This window comes from Mus musculus, chromosome 5 (assembly GCF_000001635.26).
Source record: "Mus musculus strain C57BL/6J chromosome 5, GRCm38.p6 C57BL/6J".
In the NCBI taxonomy this organism is placed as follows: Eukaryota; Metazoa; Chordata; class Mammalia; order Rodentia; family Muridae; genus Mus; species Mus musculus.
The window spans coordinates 125,373,257-125,397,258 of NC_000071.6; the positions used below are offsets into that span (position 1 = coordinate 125,373,257).

General features: G+C 47.7%; 1 protein-coding gene and 1 long non-coding RNA gene across 2 annotated transcripts, besides 1 other annotated feature; one reads left to right on the forward strand and one right to left on the reverse strand.

The window, feature by feature from the left end:
* Window positions 1-1,577: 1,577 nt before the first annotated feature.
* Window positions 1,578-6,375, forward strand: Gm40324. Its single transcript, XR_868515.2, has 3 exons — window positions 1,578-2,008; window positions 4,284-4,465; window positions 5,701-6,375. It is a non-coding gene; the product is annotated as a predicted gene, 40324 (long non-coding RNA).
* Window positions 6,376-12,708: 6,333 nt separating this feature from the next.
* Ubc (ubiquitin C) lies at window positions 12,709-16,761 on the reverse strand. The gene is made up of 2 exons (NM_019639.4): window positions 16,654-16,761; window positions 12,709-15,008 (listed from the first exon to the last, which is right to left on the reverse strand). The coding sequence occupies exon 2, from the start codon at window positions 15,003-15,005 to the stop codon at window positions 12,801-12,803; it is 2,205 nt and encodes a 734-aa protein (NP_062613.3). The 5' UTR covers window positions 15,006-15,008; window positions 16,654-16,761; the 3' UTR covers window positions 12,709-12,800.
* Window positions 19,495-22,343: an enhancer, noted in NCBI's record as "VISTA enhancer mm1607". NCBI's record gives its function as "enhancer in: forebrain[5/7] | limb[3/7] | other[3/7]" and the evidence as "EXISTENCE:transgenic organism evidence [ECO:0001131][PMID:17130149]".

Here is a 24,002-nt window from a genome sequence, read left to right on the forward strand (position 1 = left end):
GCCTGGCATCCATCCCAGCATGCCCTCTGTCTGCTTCCTGACACACTGTGGGTTGAGCTGGCAGTCTCCAGATACCACAGCGGTCCCCATGCTTTCCCCACTTAACTGACTGGGTCCCTGGAAACTGGGATCCAAAAAGAGTCCCTCCCCACTTTGGTTGCTTCTTGTCAAGAACGTAGTCACTTTTTTTTTTCTTTTGAGACAGGGTTTCTCTGTGTAGCCCTGACTGTCCTGGAACTCACTCTGTAGACCAGGCTGGCCTCGAACTCAGAAATCTGCCTGCCTCTGCCTCCCGAGTGCTGGGATTAAAGGCATGTACCACCACTGCTCGGCAGGAACATAGTCACAAGCATGAGAAGGTTATAAAACAAAAACAAACAACAACAAAACCCACTGATAGGGATGGCTAAATGGATGGATGATTGACACTTGTATTGCAGACGGATGTTGGAAAGATGTATGCTGGGAACCAAACTTACATCTTACACAAGAGCAGCAAGCACTCTTAACCACTGAACTATATCTCTCCAGCCCCTGCTTGCTAGAGACAGGATCTATGTAGCCCTAACTGGCCTGGAACTCATTCTATAGATCAAGCTGACCTTGGGCTCATAGAGGTCCATCTGCCTCTGCCTTCTGAGTGCTGGAATCAATGGTGTGTGTTGAGGAAAGCCCTGGTACTATTTGTATTTTGATGCTAAGTCGGCTTCCCCTTACATGGGCAGCTTGGGATGAGGTACTCAGGTGACTTCCTGTGAACCTTCCCTTCCCCTAAAAAAAAAAAAAATAAAGATTTCTAGGAACCAATCACTGGGCAAGGAGTAGGCCGGACTTCCGAGTTGGAGAGGGGAAAGAGGAGAGTCTTGCTTTGGGACGGGAGAGCTTGGAGAACAAAATGTGGCTAGAAGAGGTGAAAGACCCACAACGTGAGGACTCCCCCACGTTCTGACTCAGGAGAGGCGACACCCCAAATCACTCACGAGAAACGGTCTTGCTGCAAACTGCAAGAGGACTTTTAATTCAAGAGCGCTCTCGGGCCCACGGTCATACACCACGCAGGGGTAGAGGACTGTGGCACCCCGAGTAGCTGGGTAAGGGGGTATTTAAAGGAAGAAACCACAACTCTAGGAAGTGGGGAGGGCGTTGTTGGAAAATACCAAAGATAAGTTAAGAGTCACAAGGAAGTGCAAAGTCACAAGAGTCGCATGGAATACCTGGTAATTGTTCGGGTTATCTCTCAAGACAGTTTCTAAGAGCCCCTAACAATAGCACATTCTTTGAATGAACACTCTTTGAACCCAGGAAGCGGGTGGGTGGAGGAATGTCGCTATCTGTTTTATGATTAGCATACCTTGAAGCATTGAGTCACAGAGGTCACATTCCCAAGCCTAGGCCTAAAGGCCTAGAATTTTGCTTTTATATTTTTTCATTGGCTCCTGTTTTAGATGGCGGATCTGCCAGGATTCACCACCGGAGGATTTAACTTAGAGTAGTTTACAAAATTAGGATGCTAGTTGCTGTGCCCAGTGATTGATTCTGAACTAAGTTTATGTGGTGTTTTCCTTCACGAGCCGACTCAACTGGGTTCCAGAAGAGAAAGGTACTGCAGCAAAGCATGGGTGGGATTTGGGAGCGTGGGGCTGACATGGCAACCACCCGCCGTGGGAACTTAGCGAGCCAGGGGGAGAGATTTCAGAGCTCCGGGATAGAGAGTCTGCAAAGATGAGAACAGGCCGCTGGCCTGCCCGCTGGTGCCCTGCTGGTATAACATGGATCGCTTTTTAAATATTTCACGCTACAGATGTGCACCACAAAGGTCATCCTCACCTAATCTGGATTATTACAAAATTGCTTTGAACTTATGTCTGTTTCTCCATTTCTTTTTTTCCCAATTATTATTTTATATGTATTAATGATTTGCCTGCGTGTATGCCTGTGTACCATATGCACACCTGTTGCCTGCCGAGACCAAGAGAGGACATAGCATCCCCTGGGAACAGAGTTACAGGTAGTTGTGAGCCTATGGAGAGCTGAGAATTTAACTCTAGTCTTTTGGAATAGCTTGAACCACTGAGCCATCTCCCCGGGTCCTAGGCTTTTGTTCTGTTTTGTTTTGGAGTTGAATCTCACTATATAGCCAAAGCTAGCCTTGAACTCAGACTCAGGATCTTCCTGCCTTAGCCTCTCAAGTGCTGGGTTTACAGGCAAGTGTCACTATGCTGTCCTCCCTCAAGTTCTTCTGTCAGGTATTTTATCACAGACAATAGGATCTAACACAGTGCTGACTTCCAACTGTCCAGAGACATGTTAGCTGTCACAGTAAAGGTTACAGGGACCTTGGGGGACAGAGGTAAAGGCTACTGTTGAATATCCCACAATGCATTGGCCATGTCCTTATAACCAAGAGCCATTCTATATGAAGCCTTGAAGGGGGCAGAGCAGTGGTGCAGACTTGAACAGCCAGAGAGTCTATCAACAAACCCCACCCTATCTTCCCTGTCATCTCTGTTGCTATGGAAAGAAGCTTGTCCTGGTTCTGATTGGTGCCACTATGGACAGATCAGACCTGAGACAGCTGCTTCACAAACGAAGGCCTTTGTTTTCTCCATAAGAGAAACAGCTATGGGAACTGGAGAGACCACTGAGCAATTAAGAGTACTGCCAGCTCTCTAAGAGGACCCAGATTCAGTTCCCAGTATACACATGGTGGCTCACAACTGTTTAAAACTCTAATTCTGGAGAAGTGATGCTTTCTACAGCTTCTGAAGGCACTGTGCTCATACGCAGAAAGGTTTTGTTTCAGTTCAACTATAACACTTAAAAACGAAACAGATGGGATCAACCTCATTCTCCCACTCCTTCCTCTTGTGTGATCTCCAGAGCTGTGACAGCCACTGTACTGGCTGGTTTGGTGTCAACTTGACACAGCTGGAGTTATCACAGAGAAAGGAGCTTCAGTTGGGGAAAAGCCTCCATGAGATCCTACTGTAAGGCATTTTCTCAATTAGTGATTAAGGGGGAAAGGACCCTGTAAGTGGGACCATCTCTGAGTTGGTAGTCTTGGTTCTATAAGAGAGCAGGCTGAGCAAGCCAGGGGAGGCAAGCCAGTAAAGAACATCCCTCCATGGATGGCTTCTGCATCAGCTCCTGCTTCCTGACCGGCTTGAGTTCCAGTCCTGACTTCCTTTGGTGATGAACAGCAGTATGGAAGTGTAAGCCGAATAAACCCTTTCCTCCCCAACTTGCTTCTTGGTCATGATGTTTGTGCAGGAATAGAAACCCTGACTAAGACAGCCACCTTTGTAACACCTAGGGACAGAACAAGAAAATTGCCAGATGTGACCACGTATGAGTTTATACTTTTTTTTTTTTTTTTTTGAGACAGGGTTTCTCTGTATAGTCCTGGCTGTCCTGGAACTCACTTTGTAGACCAGGCTGGCCTTGAACTCAGAAATCCGCCTGTCTCTGCCTCCCAAGTGGTGGGACTAAAGGCGTGCGCCACCACCGCCCGGCCTATATTCATTTTTTAATGTGTTTTGCCTGTTTGCATATCCATGCAGCACGTGCCGGCCTGATGATGACAGAGGTTAGGAGACAGTGTGATTTCCCTAGAATGGAAGCCGCCGTGTAAGTACAGGGAACTGAACTTAACCTGCAAGAGCAGTCAGTGTTTTTAACCACGAAGTCATCTGTCTAGCTTCTTGATGTACATTTTAAATCCTGGAACTTGACAGAGGCAGGAACCCTTGAGTTCCAGGATAGTCAGGGCTAAATAGTTAGGGTCTGTCTCAGAAAGAAGGGGGCCGGAGGAGAGAGTGACTGACAGGAGGCAGAGAGCGAAATGGACAGGGAGAAAGGGGGGAGGGAAGAGAGAGAGAGAGAAGAAAACCACAAGGGCCCTGATATTAGAGATCTGTGCCCTTTATACCCTAACTTGTGCGTGAGAAATCCATCACCTCTCAGCTTAGACATCTCTGATTTCTCTTTCTTACACTTTTCTGATGTACCTATCACCGCAGAGTCTAACCGTGGAGGGCCTGGTGGGCTTTCAGTGAGTTCAGCAGGTTCCAGACTGTTGCTTCTCTCCTCTCTGCTCTGTGCAGGTGCTTTCCCTGATGCACAGAGGAAACTGCCCCCCATGAGGGAACCAAACTGCTGTGGTTGCTGAACAGTCAGCCAGCCAGCTGGGGTTCGTGGGGTGCATGTCAATCAACTGTCACCCATCTGTCAGCGGAGGACTCAATCAGGGCTGTCCTCCCTGTTTACCCAAAGTCTCTTCGCAGGACCTCCTGTGTCGCTGCTTGCCTAAATCCACCTCAGGGAAGAGTGGATGACACTTGGCTGGTGCCGGAACTCTTTTGCCTTCCACAAGACTATGATCCCACAGTCTATTTCTCCTGCTAAGCAAATCATGAAGCCCAATGCAAAGCACTTAAGAGCCGGGGTTGGAGAGATGGCTCAGCGGGTAAGAACACTGACTGCTCTTCCAGGGGTCCTGAGTTCAACACACAGCAACCACATGCTGGCTCCCAACCATCTGTAATGGGATCTGATGCCCTCTTCTGGTGTGTCTGAAGACAGCTACAGTGTACTGATCATATGTATAAAATAAATAAATAAAATCTAAGAATTCTTAACCGGGCAGTGGTGGCACACACCTTTAGTCCCAGCACTCGGGAGGCAGATGCAGGCGTATTTTGAGTTCGAGGCCAGTCTGGTCTACAGAGTGAGTTCCAGGACAGTCAGGGATATACAGAGAAACCCTGTCTCAGACAAAAAAAAGATTTTTTTTTGGAGTGGAGAGCAGGATATAAATGCTGTGATAGAGGAAATGGGAAAGGAGGGGCTCTTTACAGAGGGGGAGGGAGGTAAAGACAGAAGGAGAAGGGAGGTGAGTAACAAGAAGGATGTCTGAAATATCCACAATGAATCATACTATTAACTACTTGCCAAAAATAGTAAATAAACAAAATATAATACAAGTAACTCATGTATAAATATACATATATAGTTTGCTTTTGTTTTTCCAAGACAGGGTTTCTCTGTGTAGCCCTGGCTGTCCTGGAACTCACTCTGTAGACCAGGCTGGCCTCGAACTCAGAAATTCGCCTGCCTCTGCCTCCCAAGTGCTAGGACTAAAGGCGTGCACCACCACGCCTGGCAACATATATAGTGTTAATGAACTTTTCTCACCTGGGCTAATGTACTCCTCCTAAAAGCCAAAGTGATATGTTTTGTAAAACACAGTATGATGCGGCAGGAGGGGGAGCCCTAGGAGGCTCAGGCTGAGGTATCACCCCATGAAGAACCAGCCATACGATGGATCTAATATAAAATAACGTTTATTTGGGGGCATGAGAAGGAGGGTTGAGAAGGGAGTAGAGTCAGAGAAAGAGAGAGGACAGAGAAAGAAAGAGAGAGCAAATGAGAAAGGGGGGCGGGCAGAGAGGGGAAAGGGGCAGGTCAGAGGAGGGGTCAGAGAAAGTGAGAGAGGCCAAACAGTTCTTTTATAGCAAGCCAGTCTTATACCTGGCTGTTGCTAGGTAACTGTTGGGCAGAGCCTAGAAAAAATGCTAACACAAAGACCATCTAACAAAACCCCCAATACCAGACATGAGAAACCCTCTTTTGAGTTGTTGGTCAGAGCGGTCTAAAAAAACATAGCTGTTTTTATTGCTGTTGTTCTTGGTTGTTCCCCAGAAATGAAAACTAATGCCCTACCTACTGCTGAAGGCACCGCACACTTCAGAAATAAGACCCAGAGACCCCTGAGGTGGAACGGACCTGAATGTCTCCTCCATGAAGACTAGCTTTTATGGTTCCAGGAGATGACAGAAGCTTCCAAAAGAGGGCAGCAACCAACAGTTCTGCCCAGCTATGATGCCCATGAACCACAGCGATGACTTATCATGGCAAAGTAACTGTATGAGTATTGGGTCAACCTGCTGCAAAGGTCTAAGTCTGACATTACCGGAAAGCCAGAGCTCGGGGGAAAAAAATGGTGGACTCCCTTTTTCAGCAGGGCTTCTCCTTCTCTGACCTTGTCTGGGGAGCTCAGAGCTCCCACAGCCTCTACCTTCGGAGTATCATGTAGCCTTGGTTAGATTACAGGTGTAGCTCCCCCCATCCCATAGAAACCCTTGCAGCCAGTACCTGAGATTCCTGGAATGCCTCCCCATGCTAATGAGGTATCTCAGGACTTTGGCCTTCAGCCAATGACCTTTGAATATTGCTATCTCCTCCCCCAAAACTATATAACCCTAGATTCACCCCAATAAAGTCCATCTCTCTTCCAAAAGCTAATCCTAGAATGCTGTCATTTCTGATCGTATTTACAGGCACTCTGAAACCCTCTTTGTCTACTCTGCTCCATTTGTCCTCGTGGGCCGGTGGCCAAGGACCCCATAAAGGTGCAGTAGTGGCACATATATCTTGACAGTAACCCACTGCTCTCTAACTGTACTTAAGATCTGCTGAGGGCTGGTGAGATGGCTCAGCGGGTAAGAGCACTGACTGCTCTTCAGAAGGTCCTGAGTTCAAATCCCAGCAACCATGTGGTGGCTCACAACCATCCATAATGAGATCTGACACCCTCTTCTGGTGCATCTGAAGACAGCTATAGTGTACTTATTTATAATAATAAATAAATCTTAAAAAAAAAAAAAAAGACCTGCTGAGAAGAGGAAAACCGTGCCTGGTACTAGAAACATAACTCAGTACTAATGAAGCCAGTTACTGTGCTGGGAAATCAGCTGGCAGAATGACAAGTGAAAGTTCCTTAGAAACCCCCAAAAGCAGCAGGGAGGGAAACTCAGATGGGAACTATTGAGAGGCAGTCACACACAATGAAGTCAGACTGTCATGTAGGCTCTATAGAGGCTAGATTCTGCAGATGCACCCAGTGGTCCCCTCCTTTTCTGTGTCACAAAGCAGCACATTTAAAATACATTGTGTGTATACATGATATGTGTGTGTGTGTGTGGGGGGGGTGCTTGCCACAGTGTACGTGTAAAAGTCAGGGGTCAACTTTATAGTGTTCTGTCCTCTCACCTTTACATGATGTCAGGGGGAAAAAAATTGGATCACCAGACTTGCTTAGCAGCTGAGCCATCTCACCAGTCCTCTTCTGCACATTTGTTAAAAGATTTATTTTCTTTCTTTTTATGAGATAGGACCTATGTAGTCCTGGCTGCTCTGGAACTTGCCATGTAGACCATGCTGGCCTCTAAGTTACAGATATCCTCCTGCCTCTGCCTCTTGAGTGCTGGGATTAAAGGCGTGCAGCCAAATACCTTGCTACTTTTTATGATTTTAAAGTGTGTGTGTGTGTGTGTGTGTGTGTGTGTGTGTGTGTGTGTGTGTTTTATGCCCTAAGTGCAGTGCTTATGGAGTTCAGAAGAGAGTTGGATCTCTTGGAGCTCATGTTACAAGACATTGTGAGCCATTGAGGTGGGTGCTAGGAACTGAACTTGAGTCCTAGAAACGAGCAGGAAATGAGTTTCAACTGCTGAGCTGGTTCTCCAGCCCTTCTCTCCCACTACTTATTTAAACAAGTTCTCACTATATAGTCCTAGCTGACCTGGAACTTGCTATGTGGACTAGGCTGGCCTGAAATTCACAGAGATCACAGATTTTAAGGATGTGTGCCACTGTACCTGGCTCCTCCGAATCTTTTGTTTTGATGGTTTAGGTATTTGAGACAGGACCTCATTTTGTAGCCCAGATGGTCTAAACTGATGGCCCTCCTTTCTACCTCTTCAGTGCTGAGCTTAGTGTACCCCTCCCCTGGCCTGAGCCATGGTTTTCTATGATCTCTAAGGGGAGACAGGTATACCCTAATCTTCACCTCCTACCAAAATTCATGTCCTTAACACAGAGGAGAAAGAAGAGTAATGAGGGAAAAAGTCAGCTTGAGTTTCCACCTCCAGGAAGTCACAGGAAAGAGGTAACACCTTAATTTTTCTGGGCATTGATGTTTGCAAGGCACATCTCCAACAGACCAGCTGTATTGATGAGAACAGAGACAGGAGCTTCAAACACCATCACATAGCAGATTTGGGTCTCTATGTTTTGATTTTCCTCTACTGGAGCAGCCTCTGAGTAGCAGCTCAACAAAGCTTTGGTTGAACAACCACAAAATGAACCCTACTGGGAGAAAATGTTAATTTCACATACTTTGGACAAAAGACAGTCTCAATAAGTCATTAGTGATGATATAGGGTCTAGTGTGGTCCAGTTGTCCTCAAACCTCCAGCCTTCAGCTCCCTCTCTGGAACTGCAGGCCTGCACCACGGGGCCCACTTATGCTGTGCAAGAGATAGAACCCTGTGCCTCATGGCTTTACTACTAGTTAGTGCTCTACACTCTGGGCCTTAGTCTGAGATCATCATTCTTCAGTGTACCCGGTGTTCACTCAGAGTTTCCAGTGCCAGCTGCAGGATCAATCAGTCAATCAATCAATTCCCTAGATTTTCAAACTCTCAGCTGTTTAAGGTCCTGGGTCCCATTCCAAGCACTACAGAAAACCAGTGTCTAGGCCCTGCTCCACACCAAACATTTGGCCCCTTTTGAAAGTGAGGTCTCCTGTTGATCTACACCCAAGTTCTCTCCCAGCACCTGGTCCCTGGCTCCATCCTCTGAGGCTCTTTAGTTTTGCAGCACTTCCCTTAGCACCTGAACCACCTAGAGCTACAAGTGTCATTGTCACCATGGGTGACTACCCAATGTTAAGCCACTAGAATAAAGAAAGGACTCTTAACACCTGGAAACTCAATGTTGCTAAAATCCCTTCCCTTGGGGAAACGGAAACCACATCTCCCCCTCCTCCTAAGGTCCAAGGACAAATGTTGGCTTGAGTCCACCAAAGTTTGCTCACTGAAACGAGTAAGTTTACTGGGCTTACTTACAGATCATATGTGAGGGGTTATGAGCAGAAGCGTGGGTGACCGCTAAAGCAATGACACTGTAAAGTCTGTACCCAGCATGGATGACGTCTTCCCTGTGGTCACATAAAGCCTGCTTCTCCTAGTTCTTTTTTGCCTATTTTCTCTAGCCCCTCCTGGAGACTATATACAGTTATGAGAAAGTTGGGAGAACTGGCTGGATATTCAGTTGAGGGTCCCATGACCCTGCCTGCCTCTCCTACAAAACAATACCAATAGTCAACAGGCCCTGTTACTTTTGCAAGCTGGCCCAGCTGATTTGATGAAGATGGTGGCAGTGTGGCTTGTAAAACAGTCCTACACAACACTGAGGCATAAGGAGGTTCAAGGTCAGCCTGGGTTACAAGGTACACTCTGTGGGGAAAAAAATTAGGAGAGGAAACACCTAAGTAGGTGCAGTGGCCTTAGGAACAAGGACAACTTGGGTGAAGTAAAGGAAAATTGTGGGGAGGCTTTACAGAATGTGGGTAATCTGTGGAGTGGTTGAGACCTTTTGCTTGGTATAATTCAGTGGGTGTTGTGGTTTAATTTCAACTGTGGTGGGACCCTTGGCTAAGAACAGCAATTGCTTAACCATCTACAACCTCTTGGGGGCACTGCAGCCTTCATTACTAAACGTGCATGTGGCCCAGTGATGTCCTCTTCTGGGAGAGTATTGCTTGCCAGGACTGCCCATCTGGAAGTATGGGCATTTGAGTGCAGGTGCCTGCTGTTGACTCCCCTTAAAGCTTGAGTTACAAGTGGTTAGTATATACACTCAGGCCTAGTACTTTCTGACTCAACCTCACCTCTGTAAGTGAACTTAGTTCCAAGTGTGAAGTGAAACTATGGAGTACTTTAAACTCTGTTCATTATACCGAGGACTCTAGAAAGAGGACTCTAGGAAGCCGAGCTTCATATGCTCCTGACAGTCCAGTTCTTTTACCCTGGCTTTCTGTTTTTGAGAAAAGGAATTTCTCCCCTTTGTATATGTTGTAAGGCTAATAGACCTAATAATACCGAGATCTGAAGTGAAAACATGCAGTAGTCAGTGTATAGCCTAGAGCTCTCCCAGTGTCTCTGAGGACCTGTATGTATGAAGCTGAACACAATGGGGTAGGAGCACCAGCCAAAAGCAAGGATGGCATTGTTCCCATTATAAAATGAGTATTTGAAACCAAGTAGCACACATTCAGACACTATGAGCAACAGGTCAGCAAGTGCTTGCTGCTAGACCGATATGGAGCTTTGGGTACCAACCACACAGTGGAAAAACTGACTCTAATCTTCACACATGTAGACAGACTTGGGGAATGGTTGGGACCTCTTACCTGCTGTAACCCAGTAGGCGTTGTGGTTTAATTTCAACTGTGGTGGGATCCTGGGCTAAGGGCTAGAGAACAGCAATTGCTTAGCCACAAATAAATGTAAAAAAAAAAAATTCTTGCTTGTGTTGAGCATGGCAACCATGCTTCTAATTTTAATGGTTTCTCTGTGTAGCCCTGGATATCCTGAAATTCAGTCTTGAATACCAGGCTGGCCTTAACTTTGCCTGCCTCTGGAACACACTCACCAACAGGCTATACTTTTAACTTTAAAATCTTTGTATTGTTTTGCCTGCCTTCTGCCCAAAAGTCCAAAGAGGGTATGGGATTACAAACGATCTGTGATATGGGTACAAGAAATTGAACCTTGGTCTGTTGGAGAAACCCTTAAGCTCAGGCTTAACCTCCGAGCTTATAAATCTGACATTAGGGAAGTTGAGGCAGGAACATACAAGTTCAAAGCTAGTCTGGACTACACCATGTGTTCTCCCTGAACAGAACTAGAATTAAAAAAACAAAGTGAGGTGAATTTTAGCTCCAGAGCAGATCATGTGCTTACATGGCTAAGGCTGGTTATTTCATTATTCCTCACCATCTTTAAAAAAAACAAAACAAAACCAACAACTTAGAACAGGTACAAAGAAACAGGGTCATCAAATCATATTGCTGCCTACATAGCTCTAACTTAGGATGAGCAACTAAGAAAAAGCAAGCATTTCCTCCCAAAGTCCAGGATTGTCTTCATGGAATACCCTGCACTTTCCTCATAGATGAATCAAACCAGCCTGGTTTGGTGGCACAAGTTCCAGGATAGCCAAGACAAATTACACTCATTTTATCAGTTTTTTTTTTTTTTTTCCTTTTGGTTTTTCGAGACAGGGTTTCTTTGTGTAGCTCTGGCTGTCCTGGAACTCACTCTGTAGACCAGGCTGGTCTCAAATTCAATAAATCCACCTGCCTCTGCATCCCAAGTGCTGGGATTAAAGGCATGTGCCACCACGACCAGTTCAGTATCAATTTTAATGAAATGGCTACGTATACATTGAATCCTTAGTGGAGGTACATGCTAAGGCTAGACTTACTTACTGGGCCACTCTGGACAAGTGGCACTGAGGCACAGTATGTCAATTACAAGACCAGCACTACAATGTCTGACTCACTTCTCCAGGCCAATCGTTAACACACCTGACTAGACCCACTTGGGAACATTCAGGTCAATACTCCATCCAAGACCTTTAGCTGTTATCACATAACCTAGGGAAATTTTTTTGTGTGTGACAAGTCTTACTACAGCCTTGGCTGGCCTGGAACTCATGAACTCAGATCTGCTTGCCTCTGCTAGGTGCTAGGATTAAAAGTTAGTGCCACCATGCTCACTTCAGCTTCTTTTCACCATTACTATATAATGTCCTCAGTACAACTAGGTGATAATTACCTGGTATGTTTTACAGAAAATTCCACTTCAGGGCTAGACACAGCAGAGTGAAAGCAGATAATAACTTGCCAGAGAACCCAGTTTGATTGATCTTAAATGACCTTATCTCTAGGGGAATGTGACAACTGCCTTGAGCATTCATATACATGCAAATATACACTTTGCAAAATTAAGTTTAAACCTTAAATTGCCATTTTAGAACAAAGAATTTGTTCCTCTTATAAGATTTAAGTTCAGGGCTGAAGAGATGGCTCAGTAGTTAAGAGCACTGGTAGCTCTTCCAGAGGTTCAGAGTTCAATTCCCAGCAACCACATGGTGGCTCACAGCCATCTTTAACGGGATCTGATGCCCTCTTCTGGTGTTGTCTAAAGACAGCAACAGTGTATTCATACGTGAAATAAATAATCTTTAAAAAAAAAGATTTAGGCCGGCCATGGTGGCACACGACTTTAATCCCAGCACTTGGGAGGCAGAGGCCACATGGTGGTTCAAACACCAAGGGACTGAACGCTTCTGTTGACCTCCTTCATAGATTAAATACCAACACCCTAATAACTTTAAAAATCTTACAATACCCAGGGCGGTGGTGGCAAATACCTTCTTTTTAAATTTGTTTATTCCATGTTAATACACTAGCTGTCTTCAGATACACCAGATGAGGGCATCAGATCCTATTACAGATGGTTATGAACCAACATGTGGTTGCTGGGACTAGAACTCAGGACCTGGAAGAGCTGTCAGTGCACTTCACTGGTGCGCCAAATCTCCAGCCCGGCAAATACCTTTTATCCCAGCACTTGAAAGACAGGTGGATTTCTTGGGAATTCTAGGTCAGACTGGTATACAGAGGAAGATCCAGGACAGCAAAGGCTACACACTGAGAAACAAGGTTTTTGGAAAATACTTTTAAAAGCCACACAGTCCCTAGTCCAACATTATCTTACCTGATAGGTTACACTGATGACACAAACTTGATATGATAAGTCTCTACACATCCCAATACAAGGAACCAACCAACAACACAAATGAAGATTTTTTGGAATGCAAGAACTTTATTCAAAGTGCAATGAAACTTGTTAACAGCTTAAAAGATAGGGAAAACTAAGACACCTCCCCCATCACACCCAAGAACAAGCACAAGGAGGGCTCTTTTTAGATACTGTGGTGAGGAAGGTACGTCTGTCTTCCTGTTTGACCTTCTTGGTGGTAACACTGGGCTCGACGTCCAGGGTGATGGTCTTGCCTGTCAGGGTCTTCACAAAGATCTGCATGCCACCTCTGAGGCGAAGGACCAGGTGCAGGGTGGACTCTTTCTGGATGTTGTAGTCTGACAGGGTGCGGCCATCTTCCAGCTGCTTGCCTGCAAAGATCAGCCTCTGCTGGTCAGGGGGGATGCCCTCCTTGTCCTGGATCTTTGCCTTGACATTCTCTATGGTGTCACTGGGCTCGACCTCCAGGGTGATGGTCTTGCCTGTCAGGGTCTTCACAAAGATCTGCATGCCACCTCTGAGGCGAAGGACCAGGTGCAGGGTGGACTCTTTCTGGATGTTGTAGTCTGACAGGGTGCGGCCATCTTCCAGCTGCTTGCCTGCAAAGATCAGCCTCTGCTGGTCAGGGGGGATGCCCTCCTTGTCCTGGATCTTTGCCTTGACATTCTCTATGGTGTCACTGGGCTCGACCTCCAGGGTGATGGTCTTGCCTGTCAGGGTCTTCACAAAGATCTGCATCCCACCTCTGAGGCGAAGGACCAGGTGCAGGGTGGACTCTTTCTGGATGTTGTAGTCTGACAGGGTGCGGCCATCTTCCAGCTGCTTGCCTGCAAAGATCAGCCTCTGCTGGTCAGGGGGGATGCCCTCCTTGTCCTGGATCTTTGCCTTGACATTCTCTATGGTGTCACTGGGCTCGACCTCCAGGGTGATGGTCTTGCCTGTCAGGGTCTTCACAAAGATCTGCATGCCACCTCTGAGGCGAAGGACCAGGTGCAGGGTGGACTCTTTCTGGATGTTGTAGTCTGACAGGGTGCGGCCATCTTCCAGCTGCTTGCCTGCAAAGATCAGCCTCTGCTGGTCAGGGGGGATGCCCTCCTTGTCCTGGATCTTTGCCTTGACATTCTCTATGGTGTCACTGGGCTCGACCTCCAGGGTGATGGTCTTGCCTGTCAGGGTCTTCACAAAGATCTGCATCCCACCTCTGAGGCGAAGGACCAGGTGCAGGGTGGACTCTTTCTGGATGTTGTAGTCTGACAGGGTGCGGCCATCTTCCAGCTGCTTGCCTGCAAAGATCAGCCTCTGCTGGTCAGGGGGGATGCCCTCCTTGTCCTGGATCTTTGCCTTGACATTCTCAATGGTGTCACTGGGCTCGACCTCCAGGGTGATGGTTTTGCCTGTCAGGGTCTTCACAAAGATCTGCATCCCACCTCTGAGGCGAAGGACTAAGTGCAGGGTGGACTCTTTCTGGATGTTGTAGTCTGACAGGGTGCGGCCATCTTCCAGCTGCTTGCCTGCAAAGATCAGCCTCTGCTGGTCAGGGGGGATGCCCTCCTTGTCCTGGATCTTTGCCTTGACATTCTCAATGGTGTCACTGGGCTCGACCTCCAGGGTGATGGTCTTGCCTGTCAGGGTCTTCACAAAGATCTGCATGCCACCTCTGAGGCGAAGGACCAGGTGCAGGGTGGACTCTTTCTGGATGTTGTAGTCTGACAGGGTGCGGCCATCTTCCAGCTGCTTGCCTGCAAAGATCAGCCTCTGCTGGTCAGGGGGGATGCCCTCCTTGTCCTGGATCTTTGCCTTGACATTCTCTATGGTGTCACTGGGCTCGACCTCCAGGGTGATGGTCTTGCCTGTCAGGGTCTTCACAAAGATCTGCATCCCACCTCTGAGGCGAAGGACCAGGTGCAGGGTGGACTCTTTCTGGATGTTGTAGTCTGACAGGGTGCGGCCATCTTCCAGCTGCTTGCCTGCAAAGATCAGCCTCTGCTGGTCAGGGGGGATGCCCTCCTTGTCCTGGATCTTTGCCTTGACATTCTCTATGGTGTCACTGGGCTCGACCTCCAGGGTGATGGTCTTGCCTGTCAGGGTCTTCACAAAGATCTGCATGCCACCTCTGAGGCGAAGGACCAGGTGCAGGGTGGACTCTTTCTGGATGTTGTAGTCTGACAGGGTGCGGCCATCTTCCAGCTGCTTGCCTGCAAAGATCAGCCTCTGCTGGTCAGGGGGGATGCCCTCCTTGTCCTGGATCTTTGCCTTGACATTCTCAATGGTGTCACTGGGCTCGACCTCCAGGGTGATGGTCTTACCAGTTAAGGTTTTCACAAAGATCTGCATCGTCTGTCACAAAATATACAAAACAATTCACAGGTCAGGAATGACACAAATATTTGTGGGATGGCATCAACATTTGTCAACTGGATGCTATAAGTCTAAATAGCAAGGTCTATCTACACAGATTCTGTCTTGAATCCAATCCCCCCACCCCGAAAAACCATCAAGAAAATAAGATTGTTGACTAACAAAGTTAAGAAACCTCGGCATGGTGAGTCTTTTTGTATTACCAAATTTACAGGATGGAGACTTCAGTATACCAACAGCTGAAAGTCAATTTCTGTCTATTTGAACAGTTTGCAGAAAAGCCTGACCTCTGGGAGGTTATGAAACCACAGCAGTCCCGGATTCAGTTTCAGAATGGTAATATAGCAAGTTACTACTGCAAAACTAAGTCTGAGCCCATGCCTATCGCTGACCTCAGCACTGGGGACACTGAGGTGGGCAGATCTCTAACTGGAAGGTCAGCCAGAGACAGTGTAATCCTGCCTCAACTCTCCTTCCCCCAAAAGAACACCAAACTTTTGTCTGAACGATTAAAATTAGTCTGGAGTGGTGGTACTGGCCTTGGACCTCATCACATGGGGTGGTAGAGGCAGAGATTTTGACAGTTTAAAAAAAAACACCCTTGTCGCAGGACAATGGTGGTGCCTTTCGTCCCAACACTTGGGAGGCAGAGGCAGGAGGATTTCTGGGTTCGAGGCCAGCCTGATCTACAGAGTGAGATGCGGGACAGCCAGGACTACATAGAGAAACCGTCTCGAACCCCCCCCCCAAAAGTTTCAGTAGTCATAGTTGTACAGCGACATTCTTAAAACGAAACAGGACAAGAATGGCTCACATTTCCCCTCTGAATTTCCGGTTCCTGTTTACTCTGGAGAGGCTACCGGAGGCCGAGACCCAAACCCTGTCCTACAACCGAGGGAAAGCTAAAGTCAAGATAGTGACGTCACTATCCATTAGGAGGCCACGCAACCCGCGACGTCACAGGGGGCGGCAGGCCAGGCAGGCTGAACCGCCGCCCAACCCCCTTCCGGTCTCGATCGCACTTCCGTCTTTCAGCAAACGAACGGACGAACGCCGGGCCAATCGACCTCTCGGGCCAGCCCAATATCCACGGCTCTCACAGCAGAGGCTCCTACGGCGCGCAACCCTAATTCAGTCCCCACCCCACAGTCTCCGACGTCCCCGGCTTAACCGGAGGGCAGCGGCCTCGCGGGCCTTTTTCCTCCCCCAACCTCGTCCTGCGCGTCAGAGCCCCGCGTCTTCCCCCTCAGGCTTCCATCTGGCCGCCATCTTGCCGCCCAGTCCTCTGCCTCGGGGCAGCCGCGGTCCGCGCGGGCCACGGAAACCAAACGTCTGGGCCGCGGGGCTGCCTCTCGCCCCGTCTCGCCTCCAGCCTCCCGTCCCCGACCGGGTGCGGCGGCTTTCTCCTCACCAGCGGTGGTGGCGGCAGTCCTCACACAGCAGACGGAACTCGCAGTCTCCACGGAACTAGCTGCGGCACGCCCGGCGTCTCTTTATATAGTCACCGAAGCCCCGCCCCCCCCCTTCCGCGCGGTCCCTCCGCGGGCAATGCGGTCAGGGACTACTTTGTAACGCCGGGTCCAGTCTCGGCAGCGAAAGCGACAGGCTAAAACTATCAAGGTACCTCTCTCACGGAGTTGTTTCACGGTGGCGTCCAGAGATTGAGGGGCTTTGTGTGGGAGGGCAGGGCTGTGACCTCGGGCGACTCCGCGGAGGGATCAGCGCGCGTGAGACGATCGGCACGAAAACACGGCTGGGATCACTGAGGCCGGAGCGGGCCTTGGCGCAGGCGCCCTGCGGCTTCGCGGCCTGGCGCCCCTAGTCAGGCCACCACCCCCCACCCCCCCTGTTTTCTTTCCGCGCTAGGGGGACCCAGGGCTTTGGCTCCTGTCACACTGGGATCCCATTGGTGACCTCGCCTCCTCAATCCCCTCATCCCCGGCGGGTCACTATGCCCAGCCCTCACTGTTTTGGCACAGTGACAGGGTGGATGACTGTGCAAATCTCCTAACAAGGAAAATGACAAAGGGTTTTTAATAAATTTAAAAAAAAAAAATACGAAGGAGGGAATCTCTCCCCGATTTGGAAAAACGAATCTGAGTTTGTCAAGGAAAGCAGACAGTCTACACAGTTCTTGAAAACTGTTGGCATTAGATCTGAAGCCCAGCAGAACCTGATCTTTCCAGATTTTTCCTAAACCTTGTGTCCTTGGATTCGAGAAGGTTCTATGTTTTCTATGTGCTTGTCACTAAGTAAAGGTCAAAATTTCCAAATGTTGTTCATATTTGTTGTTCATATTCTGAGACTGAACCCACTGAAGCCCTGATTTTTAAATTTTTGTTGTTCAGATGGGGGTTTCTCTGTGTAGCCCTGCCTGTCCTGGAATATGCTATGTAGACCAGGCTGGTCTCAAGTTTATATAGGTCCTCCTGCCTCTGCCTCCCAAGTATGGTCTACAGATCAAGTTCCAGAATGGCCAGGGCTACACTTGACTTGAAAAACCAAAAACCAAACAAAAAACCCCCACAAAAACAAAAAAGCACAAATGTGCACGTGTAGTACAATGTTCAGATTACAGCAAGCATATATCCCACTTATACGAATCAAATTATTCAGGGTTTTTTTTGTTTTGTTTTGTTTTGTTTTTTTTTTTTTGGTTTTTTGAGACAGGGTTTCTCTGTGTAGCCCTGACTGTCCTGGAACTCACTTTGTAGACCAGGCTGGCCCCGAACTCAGAAATCCACCTGCCTCTGCCTCCAAAGTGCTGGGATTAAAGGCCTGCGCCACCACTGCCCAGCTCAGGTTTTTGAAATGTAAGGCCTAAGACCTTAGAAGGTAAGAATTGAATCCCTGATGGGGAGAGATGGCTCCCCAGTAGGAACAGGTCTTTTTCCAGAGTACATGAATTCAATACCCAGCAACCCTGTCAGGCAGCTAGCTTGTGACTCCAGCTTCAGGAGGGTCCAATGTCCCTAGGGACACTTTCACATACATGTGGCACACACTTAGATGGACACACACTATTAAATGCCTTTAATCTCAGCATTTTTTGAGTTTTTTTGAGACAGGGTTCCTATATGTAGCCCTGGCTGCCCTGGGACTCATGACATAGATCAGGCTGGGTTCTAACTTGCAGTTGATACTCCTGCCTCTACCACCCAGACGCTGAGAATTCAGGCCTGTCTGGCTCCCTGGTTTAGGAATTCATAAACATTCAAGATCAGAGGTATTGTTCAAAATATACTTTAACTGCAGGTGTTGTTCAGAATAGACTTAATTTTCTGTGATTTTTTTCCATGAATCGAGGTCATATGCCACTATAAAATTAAAATGTCATTCTCCGGGTTTCTGGGAAGCCACAGTGATTTCTGAGGCAGAGTTCTGGGCAGGTCAGTTCTTTCTAGAATTCAGACAGAAGTTTGAGGAAGGGAAGAAAACACTGAAGTTGGTTCTAAAGTGATTCTGGCTTCCGGCCACACCATGCTATATTTGGCTGTCGCTTTGCTTCAGCCTCGTGATTCCTGGTTCTTGGCTGAGTCACCAGCTTTGTGGCATCAGGTTTTTTTCCAGAGTCTAGAAGATTCAGAGCCAGGCAGCCTTGATTTTAGAAGTAGGGGTGGGGGTAGGGGCGAGGAAGAAGCAAAGCTTGAGCCCTGGACCTGGCCAAGGTGAGCTTGAAAGGAAGAGATCCTCAAGGCTCTGGGGTAAGGAAGAAAGTACCTAGTGTAGAAGAACTACATGACCTAATGTCCAACAACCATGATGAAAATGCATATCATACTGAAACCTATTGCTACATGTAAGTAATGAATGCTACTTTCTGTCAAGAGAAGAAAGTATTTTTGGCTCAAAGGATAAATTCTCTGAAAATCGACACATGGATTTTGTTTGTTTGTTTGTTTGTTTATTTTAGTTTTAGTTTTGAGACAGGGTTTCCTCTGTGTAGCCCTGGCTGTTCTGGAACTGAGGAGGCTGGCCATGAACTCACAGAGCTCCTCCTGCCTCTGCCTCTTGAAAGCTGGGGGGAGGAGGGGGCGTGGTACCCCACCACCCCTAGTAAAATATATAGGTTAAAATAATCTTTGAGAATTTCATACATACAATGCTTTTTTGTTTTGTTTTTTGAGACAGGGTTTCTCTGTGTAGCTCTGGCTGTCCTGGAGCTCACTCTGTAGACCAGGCTGGCCTCGAACTCAGAAATCCGCCTGCCTCTGCCTCCCAAGTGCTGGGATTAAAGGCCTGCGCCACCACTGCTGGGGTGTTTTTTTGTTTTTTTTAATTCTTTTTTTTTTAATATTTTTTTATTCATTTGAATCCTAATATCAGCTCCTTGTTTTGTTTTTAATAACCCATCCACAGTATGTTCTTACAACAGAGGTGACCTACTTCTTAAAGGGCACAGGCAGCCAGGATGGGAGCAAATGGCTTCCCCCTCAGAGCTGGCTGCTGCTCCCGGGCACAGCCACTTCTTAGCCAGGAGCCACCCAGTAAGTTTGTTACATCCCTTGAGGGTTAAGGAGGAGAATAATACTAGTCACAGATGCCAGAGACACTCATAGACAAGTCACAGTGACAGGCACTGCCACCCATATGGAACTCTGTGTCCTCAGATTTCCCCTACAGAGAACCTGGGAGCAGATTAATGGCAGCTGCTGGTCTAGTTTCTGAAAAGGACTCCAATGTCCCATGTCCTACTTGGCCTCAAGGACTTAGGTATCAAGTCACAGCCCTAAAGTCCCAAACCTCCTGACCTAGTGCGAGGGGAAATGCTAGAATGTGCTAGAAGCCCCGTGACTCACTGGATTCCTTCTGCAGTTCGTTCCACACCCAGATCCGTCCTTTGCAGGTGACCAGGGACTACCGCTTCCGAGCCGGCACCAATGGGGACCGAGAAAGGGCCCCAGCAACAGAGAGGGATTGGCTGAGGCCGCCTACGCGAGATGGGCTGTTCTGGGCTTAGGCCCCCAGCTGCGTGATGGGTGGGGGGAGGGGGGGGGAGATGGGTGGCTGCCGCCTGCATGTCCCTGCAGCTGGGTCATCCCGGTCTGAAGGTCACACCTGGTGTGTGACTGGACTCGGTAATAGGGGGCGGGACAAAGCACAAAGGTCAGTTGGTGGTGTTTTTCTCCTCATAAGGAAGTGTGGAGCCAGAAGTCTGTTTTGCCACGGGTTAGCTCATCAGATGAGGTGACCAAGGCCAAAGGCAGGCCTCAGCTTGTAGAGCAAAGAGAGGGAGAAAAACAGGGCGCAGTGTTCTGCTTCCTGTTTATGAACAAGCATAGAGAAGCCGGACTTGGCTCAGCCGTGGCCCACCCTCAAGATCAGACACCAGCTCTGTGCATTACGCGGTTTTTTATTCTTTTTTTGGTGTGCCCCCAAGGTCCGGTTTCTTTGTACGTAGCCCTCAAACAAACAATAACAATAAAAACCCAAACCAAGTCATTCTTCAAATTTTTCCAAAATTAGAAACGTGTAGATCCCAGGCTGGGTCCTGTGTGAGCTGAGGCTCGCTGATTCCAGACGATCTACCCTTGTTCCTAAACGGGATGTAGTTTTCTCTGCTTTCCGAGCTGAAGCCTGACCTTAGCCAGTAAAATCAAATACGTAAATATCAAATACGGCTAGTATTTTTTGCAAAGGCTGACTCTACAGAGTTTAGACTGCCTTCATATTTATTCAGATACTTTATGCTAGAATAGCAGGGAACCAGGCTTAAGGCCTGATACTTATGATCTTGGGCGTGGGCTATTGCTGTGGGCTTGACGGAGGTCTTAGCGATTGCAACCCCAGGCAGGCACCCTCAGGAGCCACCCAGTCGACTCCCTGAGGTTTCCTAGCAACCCTGGAGAGACTTCAAATCCCATCTCAATTCTATTCCACCATCACACACATCACACACATCACACATATCACACACACACACACACCCACACACACCCCAGAAGAGCCCTTTCCCACACTTTGTGGACCCCCACACCACGCATAAGCCTAAATTAAAAGAGCTTCCTTTTCCTTTTCTTCTATTTTTTTTTTCCAGGACGAGGTTTCTTTGTATAACCCTTGTTGGTGTTTAGTCTAGGCTCCGCCCCATGGTTACCTGGCAACAGCCAGATTATGCCTGACTCACTATGAAAGGGGCCGCTTGCCCCTTCCTTTCGCTCTTGCTTTCTCTTGCTTTCTCCTGCTTCCTCACCCTCTTCCCCCTCTCTCTCCGACCCCCCCCCCCCGCCACGTGCTCATGGCCGGCCTCTACTTTGCGTGTTCTCTCTCTCTCTCTCTCTCTCTCTCTCTCTCTCTCTCTCTCTGCCTTTATCTCTAGTCCTGAATAAACTTTATTCTATACTATAAAATGAGCGTGGCTGGTCCCTCAGGGGGAAGGGATGCCGCAGCATGGGCCCACAGAGACACCTCTTTCCCCCACACCATACCTCACCTCCTATAAACATATTCCTTCCTCCTCTATCTTTTTATAAAACACAACAGTCCTGGCTCTCCTGGCACTCACTCTGTAGGCCAGGCTGGCCTCAAACTCAGAGATCTATCAGCTTCTGGAATTTCAGGTGTTCAGGATTAAAGCTGTGCACCACCGCCGCCTGGGAAAAGTTAGAAAACATTTTATTTTTATTTGTGTATTATTGGGGGTGGAGCTGTGGGCTGCGTGTTATGACATGCATGTGGAGACTGAAGATCAACCGTGTGGAGTCACGCGTGGGGTTAAACTTGTAGCTACCATAGTATTCACTAAGCCATCTCCATGGCCCCCTGTTTGTCTAGAGGTTTAATTCTTTTTTACTTTCTGTGTACCGGTGTTTGCCTGCATGTATGGTCTGGGCACCATGTGCACGGAGGATCTGATAGAAGGAAGTGAGGAATTCATGGGCACTGGAGTTATTATATATGATCTCGAGCTGCCCTGTGGGGGCTGGGAACCAAACATTTCATTGGTGGGTGTTAGGGGGTCACAGGTGGTCAGTGGTCTGCATTCCTATGTCATGTGATGAGATAGGGCCACCCAGTATAGCTGACCTGAGATAAATTTATTCCCCATTTTTGTGGTTATCCCCAGGCTGTCCTTTGGGAGGGGAATTTATGATCATGTTCTGGATTTTATGGTCTGTTCCTAGAGCTGGTGTCTTATGACTTAGCTTCTGGGACTTATGGTCTATTCCTGAAGCTGGTGCCCTATGGCCCCCCTTTTTTTTTTTTAAATCAGGCCTGGTCTTTAAAATGGAGACACATGGAGTTCATATTGTCCTTTGACTAGATAGCTCAGGCTGATCACAAACTCCAGGTAACTCTTCTGCACCAGCCTTCTAAGTGTTGAGATACAAAACTGAGCCATGGTGCCCATCTTTCAGACCTGGAACCACCCCAATTAAACATTTAGCTCACCCCTCTCCCAGCCCTTGACACCCATCCTTCTATCTTTCATTGAAGTCCACCATTCACAGACATCTAATAGATTTTTTTAAGCTGTGAAATAATTTTATAGTTAATATTTTTGGTTAGTATTATGAACTACCAGGTTTCACGAAAGCACATTCATGCATATATGTTACTATATGTTGTTCTTATTCCTCATTTTTTATTTATTCATTTATTTGTTTTTTGGAGACTGGGTTTCTCTGTGTAACCCTGGCTGTCCCCAACTTACTCTGTAGACCAGGCTGACTTCAAATTCAAGAAATCCACCTGCCTCTGTCTCCCAAGTGCTGGGATTAAAGGCATACACCACCACTGTCACTGCCTGGCTTTTGTTTTTTTGCTTTTGATTGTTTGTTTGTTTGTTTGTTTTTTGTTTTGTTTTTTTGAGACAGGGTTTCTCTGTATAGCCCTGGCTGTCCTGGAACTCACTTTGTAAACCAGGCTGGCCTCGAACTCAGAAATCTGCCTGCCTCTGCCTCCCAAGTGCTGGGATTAAAGACATGTGCCACCACTGCCCGGCTCAAAGCAACTCTTATAAAGACAACATTTCATCAAGGCTGGCTTATAGGTTCAGAGGTTCAGTTCATTATCATCAAGGTGGCATCATGGCAGCGTTCAGGCAGACATGATACAGGAGGAGCCAAGAGCTCTACATCTTCATCTGAAGACTGCTAGTGGAAGACTGACTTCCAGACATCTAGGACGAGGGTCTTAAGACACAGTGTCCACAATGACACACCTACTCCAGCAAGGCCACCCTCCTAATATGGCCACTCCCTGTGCCAAGCATATACAAACCATCACATTCCACTCCCTGGCTCCCATAGACTTGTTCAAACATATGAGTCTATGGGGGCCACACCTAAACATAACATAATTCAAAACACATTTCGTCCAACTTCCAGAGTCCCCATGGTCTCAATAATGTTATCAATGTTAAAAGTCCAAAGTTCTAGTCTCTTCTGAGATTCTTTCAATCACTTAACTGTAATCCCCAAAGCAAGACAAGAAAACAACTGGGCAAACTTCAAACTCTGCATCTCCATGTCTGATGTCAAAGCAGTGTTCAGATCTCCAACTCCGTTTTCATCTTTGTTGACTGCAACAAACTTCTTTCTCCTGGGCTGGTTCTACCCCCTGTTAGCAGCTTTCCTCAGCAGATAAACCACAGCTCTGACATCTCAAACATCTTGGGGTCTCCAAGGCAACTTCAACATTCCAGCTTCTTGTTCCAATGTCTGGGAGCCACACATGATCTTCTGGGCTCCTCCCAAGGGCTGGCATCATTTCTCCAGCTCTGCCCTCTGTATCACTCTAAGCTCAAGTTGATCCACACCACTGCCCACTGCCAATGCTGTTCTTGGTAATCATCCCATGCGTAGATAGTACTGGCATCTCCAATACACTTGAGTCTTCTGCTACAACTAGACTTCACCAATAGCCTGTCATAGGCTCTCTTCTTGCTGCCAAACCTCAAATCCTCAACTGCAATCTTCACTAATGGCCTTCCTTGGTGAGCCTCAGTGGCTCTTCACGACCCCTTCATGT